Source organism: Anser cygnoides, chromosome 6 (assembly GCF_040182565.1).
Source record: "Anser cygnoides isolate HZ-2024a breed goose chromosome 6, Taihu_goose_T2T_genome, whole genome shotgun sequence".
NCBI lineage: Eukaryota > Metazoa > Chordata > Aves > Anseriformes > Anatidae > Anser > Anser cygnoides.
The window spans coordinates 5,679,733-5,698,528 of record NC_089878.1 but is presented as its reverse complement, the minus strand read 5'-3'; the positions used below and the strand labels follow the sequence as shown (position 1 = coordinate 5,698,528).

Sequence of the window (18,796 nt, the reverse complement as noted above, 5' to 3'; positions counted from 1 at the left end):
AACTGCATCTGTTGCTTAAGAATACCACTTATAGAAAAGAAGCTCTGTTTGTCCTTGATGACTAGCATAGCAGACCTGTTCCTGTGTGGTACCTTAACCATGTGATGTTTTATTTGTTTGCAGGGTAGCCCTAGTTCCTGAGAGCGCACCAAATATTGGATGCTTGTGGTAAGCCATGGCAGCTGATGATAAGGTTGCCATTTTAACCGACGATGAAGAAGAACAGAAAAGAAAGTATGTGCTTGCTGATCCTTTCAACGGCATTTCCAAGGATCAAGACTTGCAGCCCCAGAATGAATCCCCTTCGACAGAGACGACCACTGTCCCAGACGAAGAGCTGGACTGGTTAGAAAAGCACTGCGTCAAAATAAACAATGATCTTCTGATCTCGAAGGTCTTTTATTTTTTCTTCTATTCTGCATATGGCTCTCTCTACCCCTTGCTGCCTGTGTATTACAAGCAGCTGGGTATGTCACCCAGTCAGAGTGGACTTCTGGTGGGCATCAGGTACTTTATTGAGTTTTGCAGTGCTCCCTTCTGGGGAGTGGTAGCAGATCGCTTCAAGAAAGGGAAGATCGTCCTTCTCTTCTCACTTTTATGCTGGGTTTTATTTAACCTGGGGATTGGATTTGTTAGACCAGCCACCTTAAGATGTGTACCAAAGGGCCTTCCCCCAGCACATCCCACCAATGCAAGCAGCCTTTTAACAACCATTTCGCAAAACACCTCAATGTCATCTCTGCTAACGACCATGAGTACTGCATCCCCCAAAGTTCGTGGGAAGAGAGACCTGCTGACTTCCAGTCCCGTCACTCTGGGAGCGACAGGGACTGCTACTTCTGAAATAACATTCCTGTTACCTACACAGAGCAATGACATGGAGTTTGCCTTGGAAAACAGTACTCATCCTATTTTGAAAAACACCACTGCTAGTCCAGTCTCACCAGGGAACATGACTCCAAGTACCACCCCAGCTGCCATCACTGCAAAGCCGATGCCTTCTGACCAAGCCGTGCTCGTTTATGATCAACAAGAAGTAGAAGCCATCTTCCTACTCATTCTGCTGGTTGTCATAATAGGAGAATTTTTCAGTGCTTCCTCTGTTACAATTGTGGACACTGTAACTCTGCAATACCTCGGCAAGCACAGGGACCGGTACGGACTGCAGCGTATGTGGGGGTCTCTGGGCTGGGGGCTGGCCATGCTCTCCGTGGGAATCGGCATCGACTATACCCATACGGAAGTTGTCATTGAAGGTCAAGGATGTAAAGCTCCTGAATACAAGAACTACAGGATAGTTTTCATCGTTTTTGGTGTTCTGATGACAATGGCGTTAATTGTGGCCACCCAATTTCGATTTCATTATACGCACTTCAAGCAAGATGAAAACAAGAGGAAGGAGGTGGAAATATCACAGGTGGACAGGAACGCCTCCAATGAATCCTCCGACAACACTCCTACAACCAGTATGAGCCAGTCGCAGTCGTTCAGTTTTTGGGACCTCATAAAACTGCTTTGTAGTATCCAGTATGGCTCAGTGCTCTTCGTGGCATGGTTCATGGGCTTTGGATATGGCTTTGTGTTCACCTTCCTCTACTGGCACTTGGAAGACCTGAATGGCACCACCACTCTCTTTGGAGTTTGCTCTGTGCTCAGTCATGTGTCTGAGCTGACTGCCTACTTCTTCAGCCACAAGCTGATAGAATTGGTTGGTCATATCAGGTAAGGAGATCTTAGCACTCATTAAAGAGCTACCAAAAAAAAAAATATTGAATTATGGGCCTGGCCTTGTGATACGAAGTGAAATTTGAGTGAAATCTTTTATTTTGAAGTTCCAAGTCCTGCTCAGCTATGAAGGTGCCTAATGGAGTTTTTTATTATTATTTTAAGAGCTGAAGATGTTCTGCAATGTTTCGTTAGCATTTCAGTTAGTACACACGTTATGCGTGGCACCATAACCCTTTGCAGACATTTCCAGAAGACATCCTAGTTCAGCGATTCAGAGCTCTGTTAGAGATCTTGACAAATCGCCTCCTACTCAAAGATCGTCTGTTTTGAAATACAATTTCCATTAATTTTACTTTTTTTTTTTTTTCCTGTGAGTAGCAGCATTCTGGAAACCTCTTGCTTAGCCCACTTCTCCTTGCAGGGCAGTCTTTGCCTCCACAGTAGCCTGCAAGGGTGTCACTTGCATGCTGAGAGGGAAGAAGGCTGAGATGAAGCAGCGAGGTGAGCACCTCCTGTGCACATGCCCCCATCATCAGGCTCGGGGTGTTGGCAGAATGAGGTTGCAGCTTGGTAGTGTTGCTTACAAGTTCAGTTCCTTGCTCTCTTCCTGTAGTTGCAACTGTGTGTGTTAGCTACTGAAATTAGAGCTTCTCACATGCTTTTTGCCTTGTTTAAGTGAAAATGATTACTTCCAGCATATTTGTGAATGTTGTTTTCCTCTAAATTGAAAAATAACTTAATTTCTGCATGTTATAAGTTCCTTCAGTCTTTAAAATAAAGATTAGGGAAGAAAGGTAGGGGTGGATCTCAGCTAATGAAGTTGTAATGTTTTTGGTGGTGGTGGTTTTTGTTTTGTTTTGTATTTACTCAGCTACTCAGTGCAAGTAAGCACAGAGCTCTCAGTGGTATGTCTTTTCCAAAAGGCCCATTTATAGTCACATAGTCATCAAGATGTCTTTTATTAAGCTGTCTAATTGTGCTGTTTTTGTGCATTCTGTTCTGTGTTTTTGCTGTTTGGTTTTTTGTTTTGCTCTTACTGGGATGATTTTTTTTTTTGATTCATTTGACTTCTACTAAAAATGTTTGAGATACTTAGCACAGTAATTTGAGAGTTTACGTAAGAGATTTCTTTTTCCTTCCTTTAAACTGAGGAGTCTCTCTTTACTTTGAGTCAGTCATTTAATGTCTGAATTTAACAATTAGTTTGAGGAAAATGTGACACTTTGCATGCAAAGACTGGAGGAAGGATATGATGATGGAGGAGTGGTGAGAACAGATCAGAATCTTGATAGCTAAAGATAGCTTGGGTATGCTCTTTCCATTTATATTGTTATAGGGCAAAATTCAGGCTTAGACTTCAACTAGAGAAAGAAGAAAACCCAAAAGAATGATAGGCTTGTGAATAAGATGGCATAAAAGGTATGGGGGGGATAACAGAGACATTAGCCTGTAAAAGAGAAAGATGATGTACAGGATTAACTCTTCTTTTTTCTTTTGCACTGGTAAGCCTATCAAACCAAGACTGGTAAGTTGTTAAAATACTAGTTTGTGTTTGCAATGGAACAACATTCCTTGTAACTACACCTGGGAAGTGCAGATTACTCATATTTTAATGTTATCTAACGCTTACTCATATTTAGTCATCGCAGTTTGAGAAGTCTCAAGTTCTCCTTCTAACTCCTAAGTTCTCCTTGTATTTTTGAACTTCACTATATAAAGCTTTTATATATATATATATTTATATATAAGAAGGTGTTGATAGGAGTTTGTAATTCATGTTCTTTTGATAGTTCTGTATATGTCTGTTGCCTTATAGTGCAGGTATTCTTTCTCCCATTAATAAGAAAAATATCCTCTAACTAGATACCCTTCTTGGAACCATCTTAGCCAGAAGCTCTTGGGATATGTTTTTTCTGCCTCCCTGTTGCCACCTCTCACAGCTCAAAATTCCTTGTTTAGCATTTTGGCATACAAAGAGTTAGCCGTTCGTGGGAATTCAGGTGTAAGTTCTTGTCTGAGATAAGAAAGATAAAGTCATGCTTAATCCACAGCTAGCTGTGAATTATTTCGGGGTTTTTTGGTTATAGGGGAGGTGGCTTGACTTCTCTTTTTGGTGAGGTGACTTCACTGATAAGGTTGTCTCACTTTCCATTGACTTATGTCAGTAAATTAAAAAAATACGTGGATACATATGCACTCTTTCTCTTGGGTGGTTAGACTGCTGGCTGTAGGCAAACTTCCTGCAGTATTTCCTTGAACAATATTATTCCTGTCCTAATTCTTTGAAGACAGGTATGAGTAGCAGAGTTGCTTATGCACTTTCACAGCAGCGGGAAAAAATACTGTCGGTTGTCCTTTGTCGAACTACAAGAAAATGGACTTTACACTCATGTCACATACGAGCTCGGTTTTCATTTTCTAGTTTTACAAAGCTTTCAGTTTCAACCACTGTATGCCTTAGCACATAAGCTCCTCCCCACATCTTGAAACCTGTTCTGTGTTCACAGGCTGCTTGAACTAATACCAAAATCCTTGTCCAGCTGTTCTAAGCGTGACCATGTGAATGTGTGCTGATTATAATGCTTTATTTCTGTCTTTGCTAGCTTTCCTGTGCGTATCGCAGGAATATGTGACACGTGCTGCTCGTGTTTCTGATGGTGCATGTAGGCAGGTGACTGGAGGAGCCCGGAGCAATGACAGCAAGCAGTTTGGCTAGAGGGCTGTGTTGTCCTGTGGGTCTGGGAGGGGAGTGCTAAGGGGCTTTTGTTTTGCCTCTAGCCACCTTCTGAGAACGAGAGAGGAGATTTTCATTTAGATGTAAACTAAAAAGTTATAAGAAATGTCATCAGCAGCTGTGTGAAAGCCACAATTCTTTGAGAGGGTGTTACGATGGAAAAGCATACAGAACTGCCTGTCAGATATTTAGGCACCATTGCTGAGTGACGCCCTGTGTAGAAGCACTTCGAGCTGCCACTGAGTTTAGGAAGAGGATGTTAATCTCTGAAAGTAACATCCTACTCAAGGTTAAGCTTGAGTGTGTGTGTCTGACCATAATTCCAGCGTGCGAGTCTTGATGGGAAGCAGAGCCTGGTAGTCGTGGCTGTAAACAGCTTAGTCTTGACATAAATATAGATCCAGTGCTTTAAGTGTTTAACCTGTAAATTGAATACGGTGTCTCTGTGGATACTGCAAATAGGTTTCGTAAGAACCGTCTGTTTACATTATCCATTTAGGTCTCATAAAAAGCCTAAGTGGTTATTGCAAACAATTTTTGAAACGATTCTGTAAATACACAAAAGTTCTGATGTGACGTGCCCTTCCCAAAGCATAATGACAGAAATCTTCACACAAGTAACTGTAATTCACCTAAAACCCCATCCATATTCTAATAAACTAAAAGGCAGAAGCTAACTAAATTGCCCTTATTAAGTCAGGGTTCGGGTGTAACTCCGTGGAGGAAGGCAGGTAGCTGAGCGTGCTGGTGGCGATGGTGCCAGCATGGCGCCGGCGGCTTCCTCACACCTGCGGCCTGGTCATCACAGGGGATGGCTGAGACAGGAAAGAAGCTCTTGCTGGACGGGCAGAGTTGTTGATAGACAAAACTGAAATTAAACTGAGGGGAAACAGCCCTAAACAAAGGGCTGGGGGCATCTGCGGTGCTGATAGGGAAGTACAGGTACGTGAGGTGGATGGTTCCTTCATGTCCCCAAGAGTCTGCAATACCCTGGGTCTTACCTAGTGACGTAGGAGCCCACAAACCTCTTCGATTTGCTTACCTTCTGTAGCGTGTGTCCTATCACAGTTCACAGGTGTGATTATACCTCAGAATTACATTAAGCTGTGGCTGTAAAAGACACCAAGTTATTTGTTTGGCACAGATGTTATTAAGTTAAAGGGAGAGGTGAAACTTGTGGTGCATGGTGCGCAGACGAGTTTGAGTAATTTTTTGGGGGGAAAAAAACCCTGCAAACTCACCCAGCTTACTGAAAGTAATCTGTATTGTTGTCTGTAAATCCATATTGTTGCGAAAGGCCTGCCTTTATAATTTTTAATCTTTTTTGATATCGCTGACATGCTGAAAATTACGGTATGGGTATTTTAGCTGTCAACATATATATTTAGAGATCTCAAATGTTGACAAGATGCTGCAGTTCTATGATTGCATCTCACTCCAGATTTGTCAGTGGCTATGTACCAGTGAATTAAACCTTGCTGTGCTTTTGTGGAATAGCTAACCAAAGATCAGCACAAAGAGTAACACGTTCTTTCTCAGTATCAGTGCTTGCACATTAATTACCAGTTGCATTTAAATCACTCGTGCCAAACCAGGAGTCAACCAAGAAGCATGTTTAGGGATTAAGTAATCCTTACTTCTGAAGAACCTTTAAAGGTTGCAACAGCATCTTTTCTCAAGCTAAATCATGTTTCGAATTAAGTCAGTCATTCCTAAAATCCCTCTCAAAGTGAGAGAAAGATAGCTGGATGAATATCCAACCTGAAGGTAAACAAAGCTAAATCTGAAAACTGGAAATTAAAAGTCATCGGGTTAAACGTGCAATGGGAAATCCACTGTGAAAAATAGTCTCTGTGCTTCATTGTTTAAAAGCTGTAATAAGAGCTTTTTTCCCTCATTCTGAGATGCAGCATCTGCTGCTTTTCAACAGGATGGTTAAGTTTTATCCTGAGGCATGTTGTTACAAACCATATTGCTTCTGTGGGATGTGTTTTTAGAGTAGTTCTGAGCAGTTTGAAGATACTGGGACTATAAACTTAGATTAATTGGGGTGAAATTAATTCCTCTAATCCAAACCTGCACCAGGTTTACTATTAAAATGGAATAATCTCTGAATGATTAGAAAAGAAGATTGTTTGGAAGGGATATTGAATGTGCTTAGAAATGCTCTGTGGAATACAGTTCTGTGCAGAGTATGGCTTGAAGCTACCAAAGTTGATTAAAAGCTCTGCATCTCTGCTGACCCTTTTGATTTTTTTTTCCGCTAGGATTTTGAAGAGAGTCTTAACTTTAGCCTTCCTCTGAATGTGTTTGGAGTGGGCAAGAGGGGCGTTTGTGTTCAGGTGTAGACTCAAAGGAGGTATTTTCTGTTGAGCAAATGCTTCGGACAAGCAAACTCTGTACACGTGTAATTGATTTCTGAAGCAGTAAGGTGTGTCGTAACATACAAAAAAAGGCAAGTGCAAACTATTATGACTTCCTTTTTCCTTAATTCTTCTAGAGTGCTGTATATTGGTCTTGCCTGCAATACAGCTCGCTACATTTACATCTCATATCTGGAAAACGCCTGGACCGTCCTCCCAATGGAAGTACTTCAAGGTAAGACAGTACATTAATGGCTTTCCAGTATAAGATCATGTGCTTATATTACTTTGTTTTCAGCTGAACTGTGATTAAGTAAAAATCTGGTATTTCCTTTCCTTTTTCTTTTGACTACAAATATCCCAGAAGACCCAAGTTTATAAAACTTTACTGTTTATCTTGGAAAATATTTGACGTCAAAAGGGTGGGTTTGCATTTGTGCACAGTTCGCTGTTGATTCAAGCAGAACTGTGCGAGGCAACACACCCTTTAGCTAAACAAAGAGACAGAGCGTGAGCTGGGTACACACCTACCACAGATCCTGTTTGGTGGATAAATATGAACTTCATTACATGCAAAAGGTCACCATACTTGAAAGGATGCCGTGGAAAAAAAATGAAAAAGAAAAAGAATGTAGTCTGGGTCATTCTGTCTCTGGTAAAATATTGTGCACTTGTTTTTCAGGGTATCATTTGATCAATGCCTTAGACTATTGAATTTTCTTTTTTTTAATGGCTGGAGAGGAATTTATTTCAGTAGCTTTGTCAGTGTTAATGGAACTTCTTTAAGATAATTGCCTTTTAACTAACTTAATTAGAACCACAGAGGTCTGGTCTTTGAAAAGTAAGTTGAGCCCTGTTTCCCAAGTCACGTTGTCAAAGAAGTTTGTAAGACCTTCATTGCAATATTAATGTATAAATTGCTCTAACTCGCATTTTTTTCCTGCCTTTGTGATGGGTGTCACTGCTCAAAACCAGGAAGAATGTAAACTATTTTACTTCTTGTTCCTTCAGTATCTGAAGAATACTGAATTATTTGGGTTTGCAGGCTTGCAAGAGAATAGCTAATTTAAATGCAGAGAATGTTTTCCCTGACTTTAAAAATAACTTAACCATGAAAGTGCCGTTGGTGAACACTGTGTAGATCCCTGCATATACACAGAAATAAATGTTTGTGTCCTGACTCCTTCCCTGCCTGCCAACAAAAACAATTTATTGTATTAATCTGCCATAAAAGTGAGCTTCTGGATTTTCATACAAAAATCCTCCAAATCACAAGTACTGAATTGATACATCACCTTTTATACCAAGTGTTAAAATGTGGTAATGTGACAAAGAATCTCTAGCCGCTGTTGAATTATGTACGCTTGGGTTAATCTTGCTTTTTGGAGAAAAATGAGTTTTGCAGCTACTTAGAGCCAGAAAATGAGAAAGTTAAAAATAGCGCACACAGACACAAAAACAACAAAACTAAACGTGGTGTTGGTGTCCATGAAGTCTGTAGGCACTGTGTGTGTACCTAATTACTGCCACTACACGACTACATCTGTTGCCTTCCAGTAATCTCATTCAGTCTTGGTCAATTGTAGAACAAATTAATCTTTTTAAAGTACCATTGGCTTTTTTTCCCCACCCATTATTATTCTCTTCCCCTCCCCGCTCTTACTGCTTTTGCTCTGTTCCCAATTCATTATTTCTTCTTCAGTAATTACTAAAACCTATGTCTTGAGACTCTTCTTTGCTTCCTACGCATCCATGGAATGTGTCAGGAGGGGTAAGAAGTGGCACCTTAATGAAGTTTGGTGAGGTGGGAGCTCTTATTTTCATTATGGGAGTTTGCTGACAGAGGGAGGTAAGAGTGGTAGCTGCTTTTTGTTGTGTAAGGGCTAGAAGTCTTTGGAAACAAGAAAAAATTACATTGTACAGAGCAGGTGGGCACCATGTGGGCCACGTAACTGCATCAAGCTGATAAGTCTTTTAAATCCCGTGTGAAGCCCTAGTTGTAATCAAGCACAGCTCTGCTTCCAGGAAGCTGTCAGAGTCTGTGTAAACTCCAGTGCTGTCAGCTGAAGGGCCTTTAAGGTCAACGGCAGTTACAGCTGACTCTTGTAAAGAATTTATTTTTCTTCTTAATATGCTTCTGAAATACAAGGAGAATTATCCCCATGTGCTGTGCTGAAGGGCATGGAGAGATTGCTGGAAGACGACTCTGTAGACTGCATCTATTGATCGCAGTAGGAGCTATGCAACGTTTTGGTTACTGTCAGTGTAACTGGGTGGTGAGGGCTTCTGAGGTGTCCTGTACTCTTACAGGAGTAAGTGAGGAGATAAAAGCTCACTTCTTAATTCACGATTTCAGATCTGTAGGATTTATTTGCACATGCAGTGTATGTAGATACAGGCTTAGGCTGAATCTTTAACTGGTAATTTTTAAGGCATTCTGGCAGGTAAATACTTACTGCATATACAGGTCATCTGTCAGGCTGAATTTGCAAGCAATCTCATTAATTTTGCAATTGACAGTTTAAGTTTTAATGTACTAGTCAGCTGCAAATTATTATTCACATTGTTCCGAAGCAATGGTTCAAATTCTCTGGTGACAGCTATGCTTAGCTAACCAAGCTGCATAACAGGAATTTTCTAATGTACAAAACTATATGAATAAGCTGAAAATTAGCTATTTTCACATGGCAGTGGTCCAACAAACTCCAAAGCAAGTGCTGTTCTGAGAACTGACTTCTGCTGATGCTCCAGCCAACACAGATATGTCTAGAGAGCGGAGGTTGGATCCTTAACTGCACGATTAGGATAGATCTCTTGAAATAAATTTGGCTCCCAAAATTTTGAGCTCTGGTTTCATATGGAAAGTAGCACTAAGATTGCTAAATATCATTATTCTGAGCATAACATAGGGTTGTTACATTTATTGTTGCTGTAATCCAGATGGCCAAATGGTGGTTAGTCGTTTCAGCAAGTCATCTCAAAATACGTTTATTGTTAACAGCTCCTTTTTGAAAGAACTGTGATTAACAGTAATCCAGACCAGACTTTACACAAGTTGTTGTAAAAACTGTTCCAAATCCACTGATGCATAAATAATTTTCATAAAAAACCTCACATTAGTAATATGCACAAAAAAAAAAATGCCTGTACCTTTTGAGGCCAGTAAGATGAGCTGGTTTGAAGGGGTGGATTTATTTTCAGGCGAACTGGGAGCTCCGTGTTCTATCTGGATATCCTAGCAGAGGTGAAAACATAAAGAACACATTGGCTACATTCAGCCGTTTGTTTCCAAACAAGTACGGCAGTATTGTGTCTCATGGTTCAAATAATGTCTGATGTGTTTGTGATTTGCCTGGCTTTAAAACTTGATAGACTCTTCAGCAGCTGATAAAACTGCTTGTTTTAGGTGAGTTGCAAAATGTTTGTTTGTAAAACAAAAGCACATTAGCTACATTAGATTAGCTTTGCACTGTTATTGGGATGTTTCTTCATTGCTATTTTCAATACTTACGTGAGTTTACATTAAGTAAAAATGTGTTGATATTCAGTGAGTTTTAAATTCAGAGTTTTTTCCATGGAAAACCTGAGGTTTAAAGCCTTAAGCTGTAAATGATAAGATAAAATACACTCATCCTAATGTAAGCCTTTCATTTTTCAACAAGATGATGTGCCTATTACCAAAGCCAGCTCCACGATGTATAGAAGTGGTCTTTTTGTGCTCTAAGTAGTTAACTTATTACAAACCCAAACACTGAGAAATGTTTGTTTCTATTTGGAATTAAACTGTACAGCCTCCTGGACATGTAACATACCTGAACAATGTCAGTTTCAGATGATGCTGTTTATCATTTTGCATCCAAGCAAAATCCAAGTTATTCTTTGAGTATGTTACAAACTAATGCATTGTCCTGCTCTGAAGAGCCTTCAGCCTAAGTGCAAAAGGGATTACTGAGTGTCCAAATGTTCCTAAATAAGTCAAGTGCAGAGGACAGAAACATGTTGACTGAATCATCAGTTATGCCAACACATTATTTTTTTTTAAACAAGGCAGTAGAGCTTAGGCATTGGTAAGCTGTGATTACTATTTTTAGTACCACTCAAATAAGAATAAATATTCCCACTCAGTCTGAGGGTGGCGAAATAGTTCAGGCGTACTTAACGTGTGACGAGCTACAAGGCTGTTTTGCTTTTCCAACTTCTTCTCAGCCCAGACTTTTCCTGTCCCTTCCTCCCCGCTCCCCAGAAAGCCACCGAGCAGGTGCCCAGAGAGGAGGGCTCCACCTGCAGCCTGCTCCTGCATGCTGAGGATCATTCCTCTCTCTGCTGAGCTGTTCTTGGGTGGAAAAAACTGTTTATGACCCCAAATCTGCAAGAAAGAGGCTTCCGAAATCCATATTGGGAAGCTGGGTCTGATGAATGTGGCCATGGGACATGGGTTGATCTGTACTCCACGGGCACTGGGGGTAATGGGGTTTTCGTGTGTCCCTTATGGCACGCTCCAGCCAGTGGGCGCGCTGCGGGCCCTGTCCTCATCACCGTGTTCCCTCTGCAGGTGTCACGCATGCGGCCATATGGGCAGCCTGTATTTCGTACCTGAGCGCGGCAGTGCCCCCAGAGCTGCGGACCTCGGCCCAGGGAATCCTGCAAGGCCTCCACCTGGGCCTGGGCAGAGGATGCGGGGCTATGGTTGGAGGGGTATTGGTCAATTATTTCGGTAAGCAAAAACTGCGCCGAGCAATTCTGGTTCGGTTATTGAAGTTCTGGTTTTACTGGCCTAGCAGCTTAAAACTTATTTATGTGTAAGGTATTGTTATGGTGTAGGGATTAATACACGGTGTAAGTCACTGAGTCGGCCAAGTGTTCAGGCTGGCAGGGACCTCAGGAGGCCTGCAGCCCAGGACCCTGCTGACAAAGCAGGAGCAGCACTGAATTCACACCAGGTTGATTTACAACTTTGTCCTCTCAATGTTTCAGATGGATTAAAATTGTTATACCTAGATACTTTTAGTATTGTGTGAGCAAATCTACAACTTGATCCTTAAATTAGAGGAAGGAATGCTTTGTGAGAGACTATGCTGATGCTTTTCAGCCTCTCAGTGTACAAGTGAAACCTAACTACACCGTTTATAACAAGTCCTTCATGTAGCCTGTTGGGGGAAGAAAATGTAATATGACAAGCTGGCAAGAGTCTGCATGGGGCAATAGATACCCTAAGAGTGTATAATGCTGACTCATCTTGTGTTACTTTACTAGGTAAGTAGATTCTCAGTTGAGAAAAAAAAATCCCGTTCCAGGTCCTGCTGCCACATTCAGAGGAATAGGAATGGCTTGTTTAGTGATTCTTCTTCTCTTTGCACTGATCCAGTGGCTGCTAGTTCCTGATGAAGAAGAAGGTAATTAAATATTCATGTTACTAAAGATACTACAAAATTAGAGAAAAACGTATCTCCAGAAGTCATTCCCTGCTGCTTTAATTTTGTTCGGTGCCTTTGTTGAGATTTTGACTGAACAGTTGGTTTTTGAATGAGAAATCTTTTCCTGAGCAGTGATGAAAATTGAGGTGTTGTGCTGCTTCTGCAAAGGAGTGCAGCGCTGAGTTCTTAATTATCAATAAGAGGAAAGCACAACATGTTTTACTACCTGTATGTCCTCTTAGTTCTGGGAATCTCTTAGATTAATCTTAACAGATGTAATGAGTTATTCCACTTACATCAGTTCCTTAAGGCTGCCTTCTGGATGACTGAATAGTCTCGTGCTACAATTCCAAGTCACCTCTGCCAGAGATTATAGAGACAGAGGACAGAAGCTTTTAGGGCTGCCTCAGTTCTCTTCTGGCATCAGAGAACCCACAGATAGAACTCAAACCGCCTTTATTAATATAAAGGCTAACGAGAAACAAAAAACTTGGTGCAAAGTTAAGGATTTAGCATAAATGTAATTCTTATAAAGACAGTAAAACAGTGGCAGAATTCTGAAGTCATGAATTTTTGATCTGCTTTTTACCCAAAAGATTACTTTTCAGTGTGAAATGAAAGTCAGCTTTCTTTAGTCACTTGTGACTTGTCAATGACTTGTCCTTGACCAGTTATCAAGTTGCCTGTACTGAAGTGTTCAAATATTTATTTTGCTAGAATTTTCTTCACCTCTGTTCAAATGATAATTGAAAAAAATGGTAAGGTGGAAAGAAGGACATTCGCTGTTTCAGTTTCCCATCAACCTTTGGTTAATTACGCATGAAGCTACGAAGGAATAGATTGTTCTTGGTGGCCTTATTCTACCTAGTTTGTTTCAGTCTTTGGTTTTCATTTAATACGCACTCTACCCGTCCTGAGAGTGTGCATCTTAATTTTAAGCATGGCAGAATTAGGTTGCTTTCAACAATACCAGTTGGATGAGTAAAGCGAAGCGTGTTAAGTGTGTGCAGGATTACCCTCTTCATTTCTTCCTCTACTAGAGGACATCCAGCCATAGCTTAAAATACTGAGTACTATCTAAAAGTCTGTAAACAAAATATGATTATAATTTTGAAAAAGATCTTTTTAATCAGTAAAATGCTTGAACAAAATATTTTCTCAAACTCTACACTATGTGTTACTTACAGACTCATAGACAACATGCAGCTAGTAAAATATCCAGCAGTTTCTAACAGTCTGTTTAATTACGTTTTGTATATAAAACTCTAGCTATTCAGGATTGTAAGGCACACAGTGTAGGGTCATTATAGACATTTTATGGGTGGTATTTTAAGAAAGTTGAGAAAATTCTTTCAGGTTATGAGAAGACCTTAGATGTAAAGGTCTGTTGGGACCTTATATCTTTTAAATGTCCACGTAACATTGAAAATACATATTTTTGATAGCTGGCAGGGGACAAATGGGCTGCTTCATACTCCTTAACCCCTCGTGCTTATGCAGCCCCCTCTTGCACCTCACTGCAGCTGCAGAACAGCCTTGCTCGTAAGGGCAGCATCCACATCACGTCTCCCTAATGAGATTGTGGCATGTCTTGCTCCTGGCAGTCTGCGCCTCTGTTCTGCTTTCAGTGCAGTGATAAGCACGTTAAGATAGCAAGAATCACTTTGGTTCATTGCCTGCCTCACTTTTTTTAAGCTTGTTGGCTTTTGCCGGTGATGACTTTGTTTTAAACTTCAGAAAAGACGATGCTGGCGGAAAGGATCCCAGTGCCTTCCAGTCCTGTTCCCATAGCGACCATTGACCTTGTACAACAGCAATCAGAAGATGTCATGCCTCGGACTGAGCCCAGGCTGCCTCTAAAGAAAACTAAGCACCAAGAAGAACAAGAGGATGTGAACAAGCCTGCCTGGGGCATCAGCTCTTCTCCTTGGGTCACCTTAGCCTATGCTGTCTACCAGATAAAAGAGATGGTTAAACTCTCCAAAACCCATCCAATACCTGAGAATCAGCCTTTGCAGGTAATCTTCTGATGCACAGGAAGTTCTTACATACTGTTGGTTGCTAGCAAACTGTTACAGCTGAGTAAATGTGTTCATACCTGGCAAGTATTCTCTGTCAGCTTGTAGCAAATGTGGAGTTGTGAAGCAATAGTTGAAGTACTGTATGAAATAGAGTTGCTGTCTGTGTACTGCAGCAGGAATAACTATTTTTACATGTGTCATCTTACTGAAGATAGGAGGAGAGGGAGACGTGGAGCAAGACTCTGTTCTACAGGCTCAGATATACCTGAGTTCCCATGAGTATGGGTTTGTTTTCATGTCAGTTGGAATGTGCGGGTTGCGTGTTTGGCAAAATATACAAGATGATAATTGAACATGAAGATGCAGAGCTACTTAAGACAGTGTAAAATGATTTCTTCTTAGTTTTGGTTCCTTGGGTGGTGCTGTCATATGTCCACATTGTAGTGGAAATAGGTATTCCAGACAACTGCCACAATTTTACACCATTTCCCTTCCATCCAGTCTCACCCCAAAATACCTTTTAATAGTCTCATCAAGGGTTGGATGGATTTGGATCTTATGCTTTGGCTGTACCTCCTGGAATGGAGCTGAAGCATGCTGCTTAAGGAAAGTAGGAAAATTGTCAGTGCACGTTTTAGAACAGCATGGGTAAGCTTAAAACCACTGCGTTTACCACTTTGGAAAGAGTGGGTGAGGTTCTCTCTTACCAGTAGGAGTAAACACAGAAATGCTTTTTCCACAACTCCTGTCTTTAGAAATGGACAATTTCGGATGGGACAGTGACTCAGCAGAGCGTGTAGGAATTTCACCGGGTCAGCTCTCTCCTGCCTTTCTTACTTGTCTTTATTATTGCAAACGCATTTACAGGCATGTTTGCTTTAGTTTGGTTGGTTAGGGTGTTTTGAACTTCCCCAAGTCAAGGAGAGAGTTGGGTTTTTCTGTTTGTGACACCAAAGGTATCACTAAATGTCTGACATCCAAGTAATCTGTCCAGACAAGCCACTGTTTCCCACTGCTAAATGTCCTCAGGGGTCTTGGTTTGTACAAAGTAAAAGTGCAAAAGTCAGAGGAGAGCAGCAGCAGAGAACACATGCAATGGGCATTGCAGGAAAGGAAAGTTTTGCACTTGTGTAGTGTCTGAAAGGGATTTGTCTGACACTGCTGGACACGACCCAGCCCCTCCACAGAGAATTGCGAAGCAGCCAAACAGGCTTTCGTGCCTCTTGGAGCTCACTGGTAGCTCTGTAGAACATGATCTCTTCATTATGCTTTCCATCCTATAAAAATGCTGCGCTGATACAATAGTAGTTCTTGTTGATTGTGCCAACATTCAATGCACCTATTGTATTATTTTGCTCATCTTCCGTGGTCTCCCAAATCTACTTGTTATCTCTGTCTCACTTCCCCAAATGGACTAGCCATCCCCAAAATATTGCTGCTGTTATTTTCACACGATCCCTTATTGTAAGCTGGTGGTAGTAAAGTAGTGAAACTAGAAAAAGGCTGTGCAAATCTCTTAAGTTGGTTCAATAGATCACTTGGAAGGAGAGTTAGTGTGCAGAAAATGGGACTAGTGACAAAAATTATTCCTCCTTTCTGTAGGATTTTGGATCAATTTTTGTTACTGCTCTTTAATCCTCCAAGCAAAGTGGTGTACATGCCGTATTCTCTATTCTTCAGTGCAAAACAAACATTCATAGATAGCTTGTCTTCTAATATGAAATTTATCAGTGTTATTTTGATCCTGGGGATTGTAACTGGTGTTTAATTTTGCTTTCATGCTCCTCATAAGGCCTGTTTGAATAGCCTGGGTGTTCTGCCATTGAGAAAGTCGGAGCAGTATCTGGGGGAGGGAAGAAACTATTTAGGCAAGCCATATGTAATGAGCTTGAAAAAAATTTAGAGAATTGTTTGGTCAAAGTAATGGTCTTGTCTGAACACTGAAATCCAGTTAATTGCTTTTTTCCCTTGAAACACAACGAGTTTGTTTTTTGCATGCTTCTTGGGGAAGTGCAGTTAGGAAAAGAGATGGAAGGTAAGCAACCGTCTGCTTGCTATCAGTGTCCTCTGGATTTAAATGCTCTACTTTTGCTTTGCTTCTTTAAGTTTGGTTTGTTACCTTGCGGGCTTTCAGAGTGAGCGCTTTGTGAGTTTCCAGAAGTGCCTGAATGCATCGGGGGGGGGGATATCCGCTGGGGATGGTGTTTGTGAGTGCATATACTTACTTCTTTGCATGCAATGCTTTCCCCTCTCTTTAGAAAATCAATGAGAATTGCAGTACTTCATCAGCCAGCTCAGCAAGACAACCACAAAATGTGCCAGATTCTGGGCAGCCCAGAAATAGTTCGACACCGACAGCAACACCCGATTCCCAGGCAGACGGCGGCCGCGTTGCGTTGGACCACGACGCTCAGCCTGCCGCCGCAGGGCCCTGAGATGCGCTCATCTTATCCACACCAGTGCATGGAATTCTGCTTCTCACCTGGGGAACGCTGGAGTAGGAGCTCAAAAGTAGGACTTCTTCATCTTAATGATCATAACGTGGTGCAGTGCAAGCTTTTAACTATATAAACAATATTCGTAGGACTACACAGAGCAACACAAGCAGGGAAGCCAAAAGTTTGGAATGCTTGAGGGAAGTGATGTGGCCGGATCTAACTGTAGGAAGAACTCTTGGCTGCTTTGCTAAAGCTTAGTCAAGCGCTATGAGATTTCTTTGCAATCTGTAGAAAAGGGGAGTTCGCTCTTTACTCGCTGAGGCCAGAGAGTCTGACTTGATCAGCTTTTTTTTTTTCCTTTGAATTTGTTCCTGAGACAAAATGAAAAGACTTTTTAGGAGAGAAACTGAGTTTCCCTGCATAGTCTATTAAAAATATTGGATCCAATAAATATAGGAACAGCATGAACCTGTCTCTCTAAAGATTTCTCAGATACAGAGTAGCTTTAGCAAGCATATCTTCATATTACGGTGATGGAATGAGTAAAACATATTCAAAGAATATGTTTTTTGAAGCTATGTTATCTTGTTTGAGATAAAGGTTTAGTTCTGCAAAGCAAAGATTTTTGAAATGACATTTTAGTGAAACAAAAAAGCTGGAGGAGGGCTTGTGAAGCCTCTGTGCTTGCAGCCCTTCAGCTGGGCATATGTTGTGTGTGTTTGGGTAATTTTAGGTTTGATGTTGTATTGAGACAACTATCTTTGATCAAGACTGCACAACCTGAGATTGATCAAGGTTTTCAATGGACACACTGTTTTTTTTTGTTCTTATTTCATCATCTATACAGCGGTTTATTTAATGCAGTGTAGTTACTGTGGTTATTTATTAAGAAAACAGCAAGCTTTAAGTGCCTGGGGTGGGGGAGGGGAGGGAGAGTTACCTAAAAATCGTAATGATTACAATTTCAGGGGCAAAGTTGTTGGCGCAGAAATCAAGTCGAATGAGGGATTCTCAGGAGGAGACATACGTAACTAGAATGCAGTATGTTTGGGAAATTAACTTTGCCCAATGTCAAGACACTGGAAAACTTTGTGTTGTTTTGTCATGCTTTTCAATATTGACTGCAGCCAGCTCACTTGCTGGTGCGTAGTGAAAATTGCTGCTGGAGGGGAGATCCTTGGGCTTGAGGAAGAGTCCAGGGGGGTTATAGTCAGGATAGTGTTATGGCTCATTTACTCATCCCAACAGCTTGTTCCTGGGAGATTTTGAGCACTTAGCTTCTGCAGGACTTGAGTGAGCATTGCTCAGCCGTCCTTGGAGTCAGATGTGTGTGATGTGTCAGCCTTCCCCCGGGAAGGTGCATGCTGTTGGGCTGCGCGGCCCCTGCGATGATGCAGGGGCAAGATTAGCAGGAGCACAGGGGAAGGGGAGAGGATGATGGCAGCAGCTGAGCAGGAGAAGGGTACGCAGCTTCACCCGCTTTGACATCCAGTTAGTTTGGCTGAAGGGGTCTCCTGTGGCTGTGCTTTAGCTGTGCTTTTAGAACAAACCGTGTTCTGGCGGTGCCTGGGACCAACACCATAGAAAATGAAGAGAAACATCGATGACTAGCCACTAATTACTTTTTTTGCACTTGAACTTAAATGTACTGTACTCACGTAAATCCTCATGACTTGTCGAAGTGTCCTTTAAAATCAGAAATGTATTTATTGTATGTTTGTATAACTTGGGGGAGAACCGAAGGACTGATTAGGTGACAGGACGGAAGGATGCTACAAACCATCTTGAGACAAACCATTTGTTGAGTTCATGCTGTACGGTGTTACCTCAGCTTTTACTGCGTAGCACCTGGATTGTGAGGTGAAGAGCTTGTACACTGTGTTTACACTTGGAATTGTTTATTTGAAATGCCTGCTCTTTTTGGAATTGTATAGTCATTCTATGTTGCAAAATGGACATGTACACCTGGGTTTTGATATTTGTGAAACTGTAAAAACTGTGGTAAGAAATATAAATTATCCATAATGTATTTAATAGTATCAATCTGAACTTTTATTACATGTGTTCATATTACGGTGCCAGCAGTGAGCATAACCAC

At 41.3% G+C, this 18,796-nt stretch overlaps 1 protein-coding gene across 7 annotated transcripts in view; it reads left to right on the top strand.

The window, feature by feature from the left end:
- The window catches only part of MFSD6 (major facilitator superfamily domain containing 6), a 43,785-nt gene extending 25,058 nt beyond the window's left edge, over positions 1–18,727 (top strand). For 6 of the 7 annotated variants that reach the window (XM_048058477.2, XM_048058479.2, XM_048058480.2 and 3 more), the window contains 6 exons: positions 124–1,722; positions 6,963–7,060; positions 11,378–11,539; positions 12,120–12,218; positions 13,977–14,257; positions 16,519–18,727. In XM_048058477.2, the coding sequence (XP_047914434.2) occupies positions 176–1,722; positions 6,963–7,060; positions 11,378–11,539; positions 12,120–12,218; positions 13,977–14,257; positions 16,519–16,695 (2,364 nt within the window). In that variant the 5' untranslated portion in view covers positions 124–175 and the 3' untranslated portion in view covers positions 16,696–18,727. Of the gene's footprint in view, positions 1–123; positions 1,723–6,962; positions 7,061–11,377; positions 11,540–12,119; positions 12,219–13,976; positions 14,258–16,276; positions 16,296–16,518 lie in introns of all 7 variants that reach the window. The other variant, XM_048058483.2, reaches the window with a different exon arrangement.
- Positions 18,728–18,796: the final 69 nt, after the last annotated feature.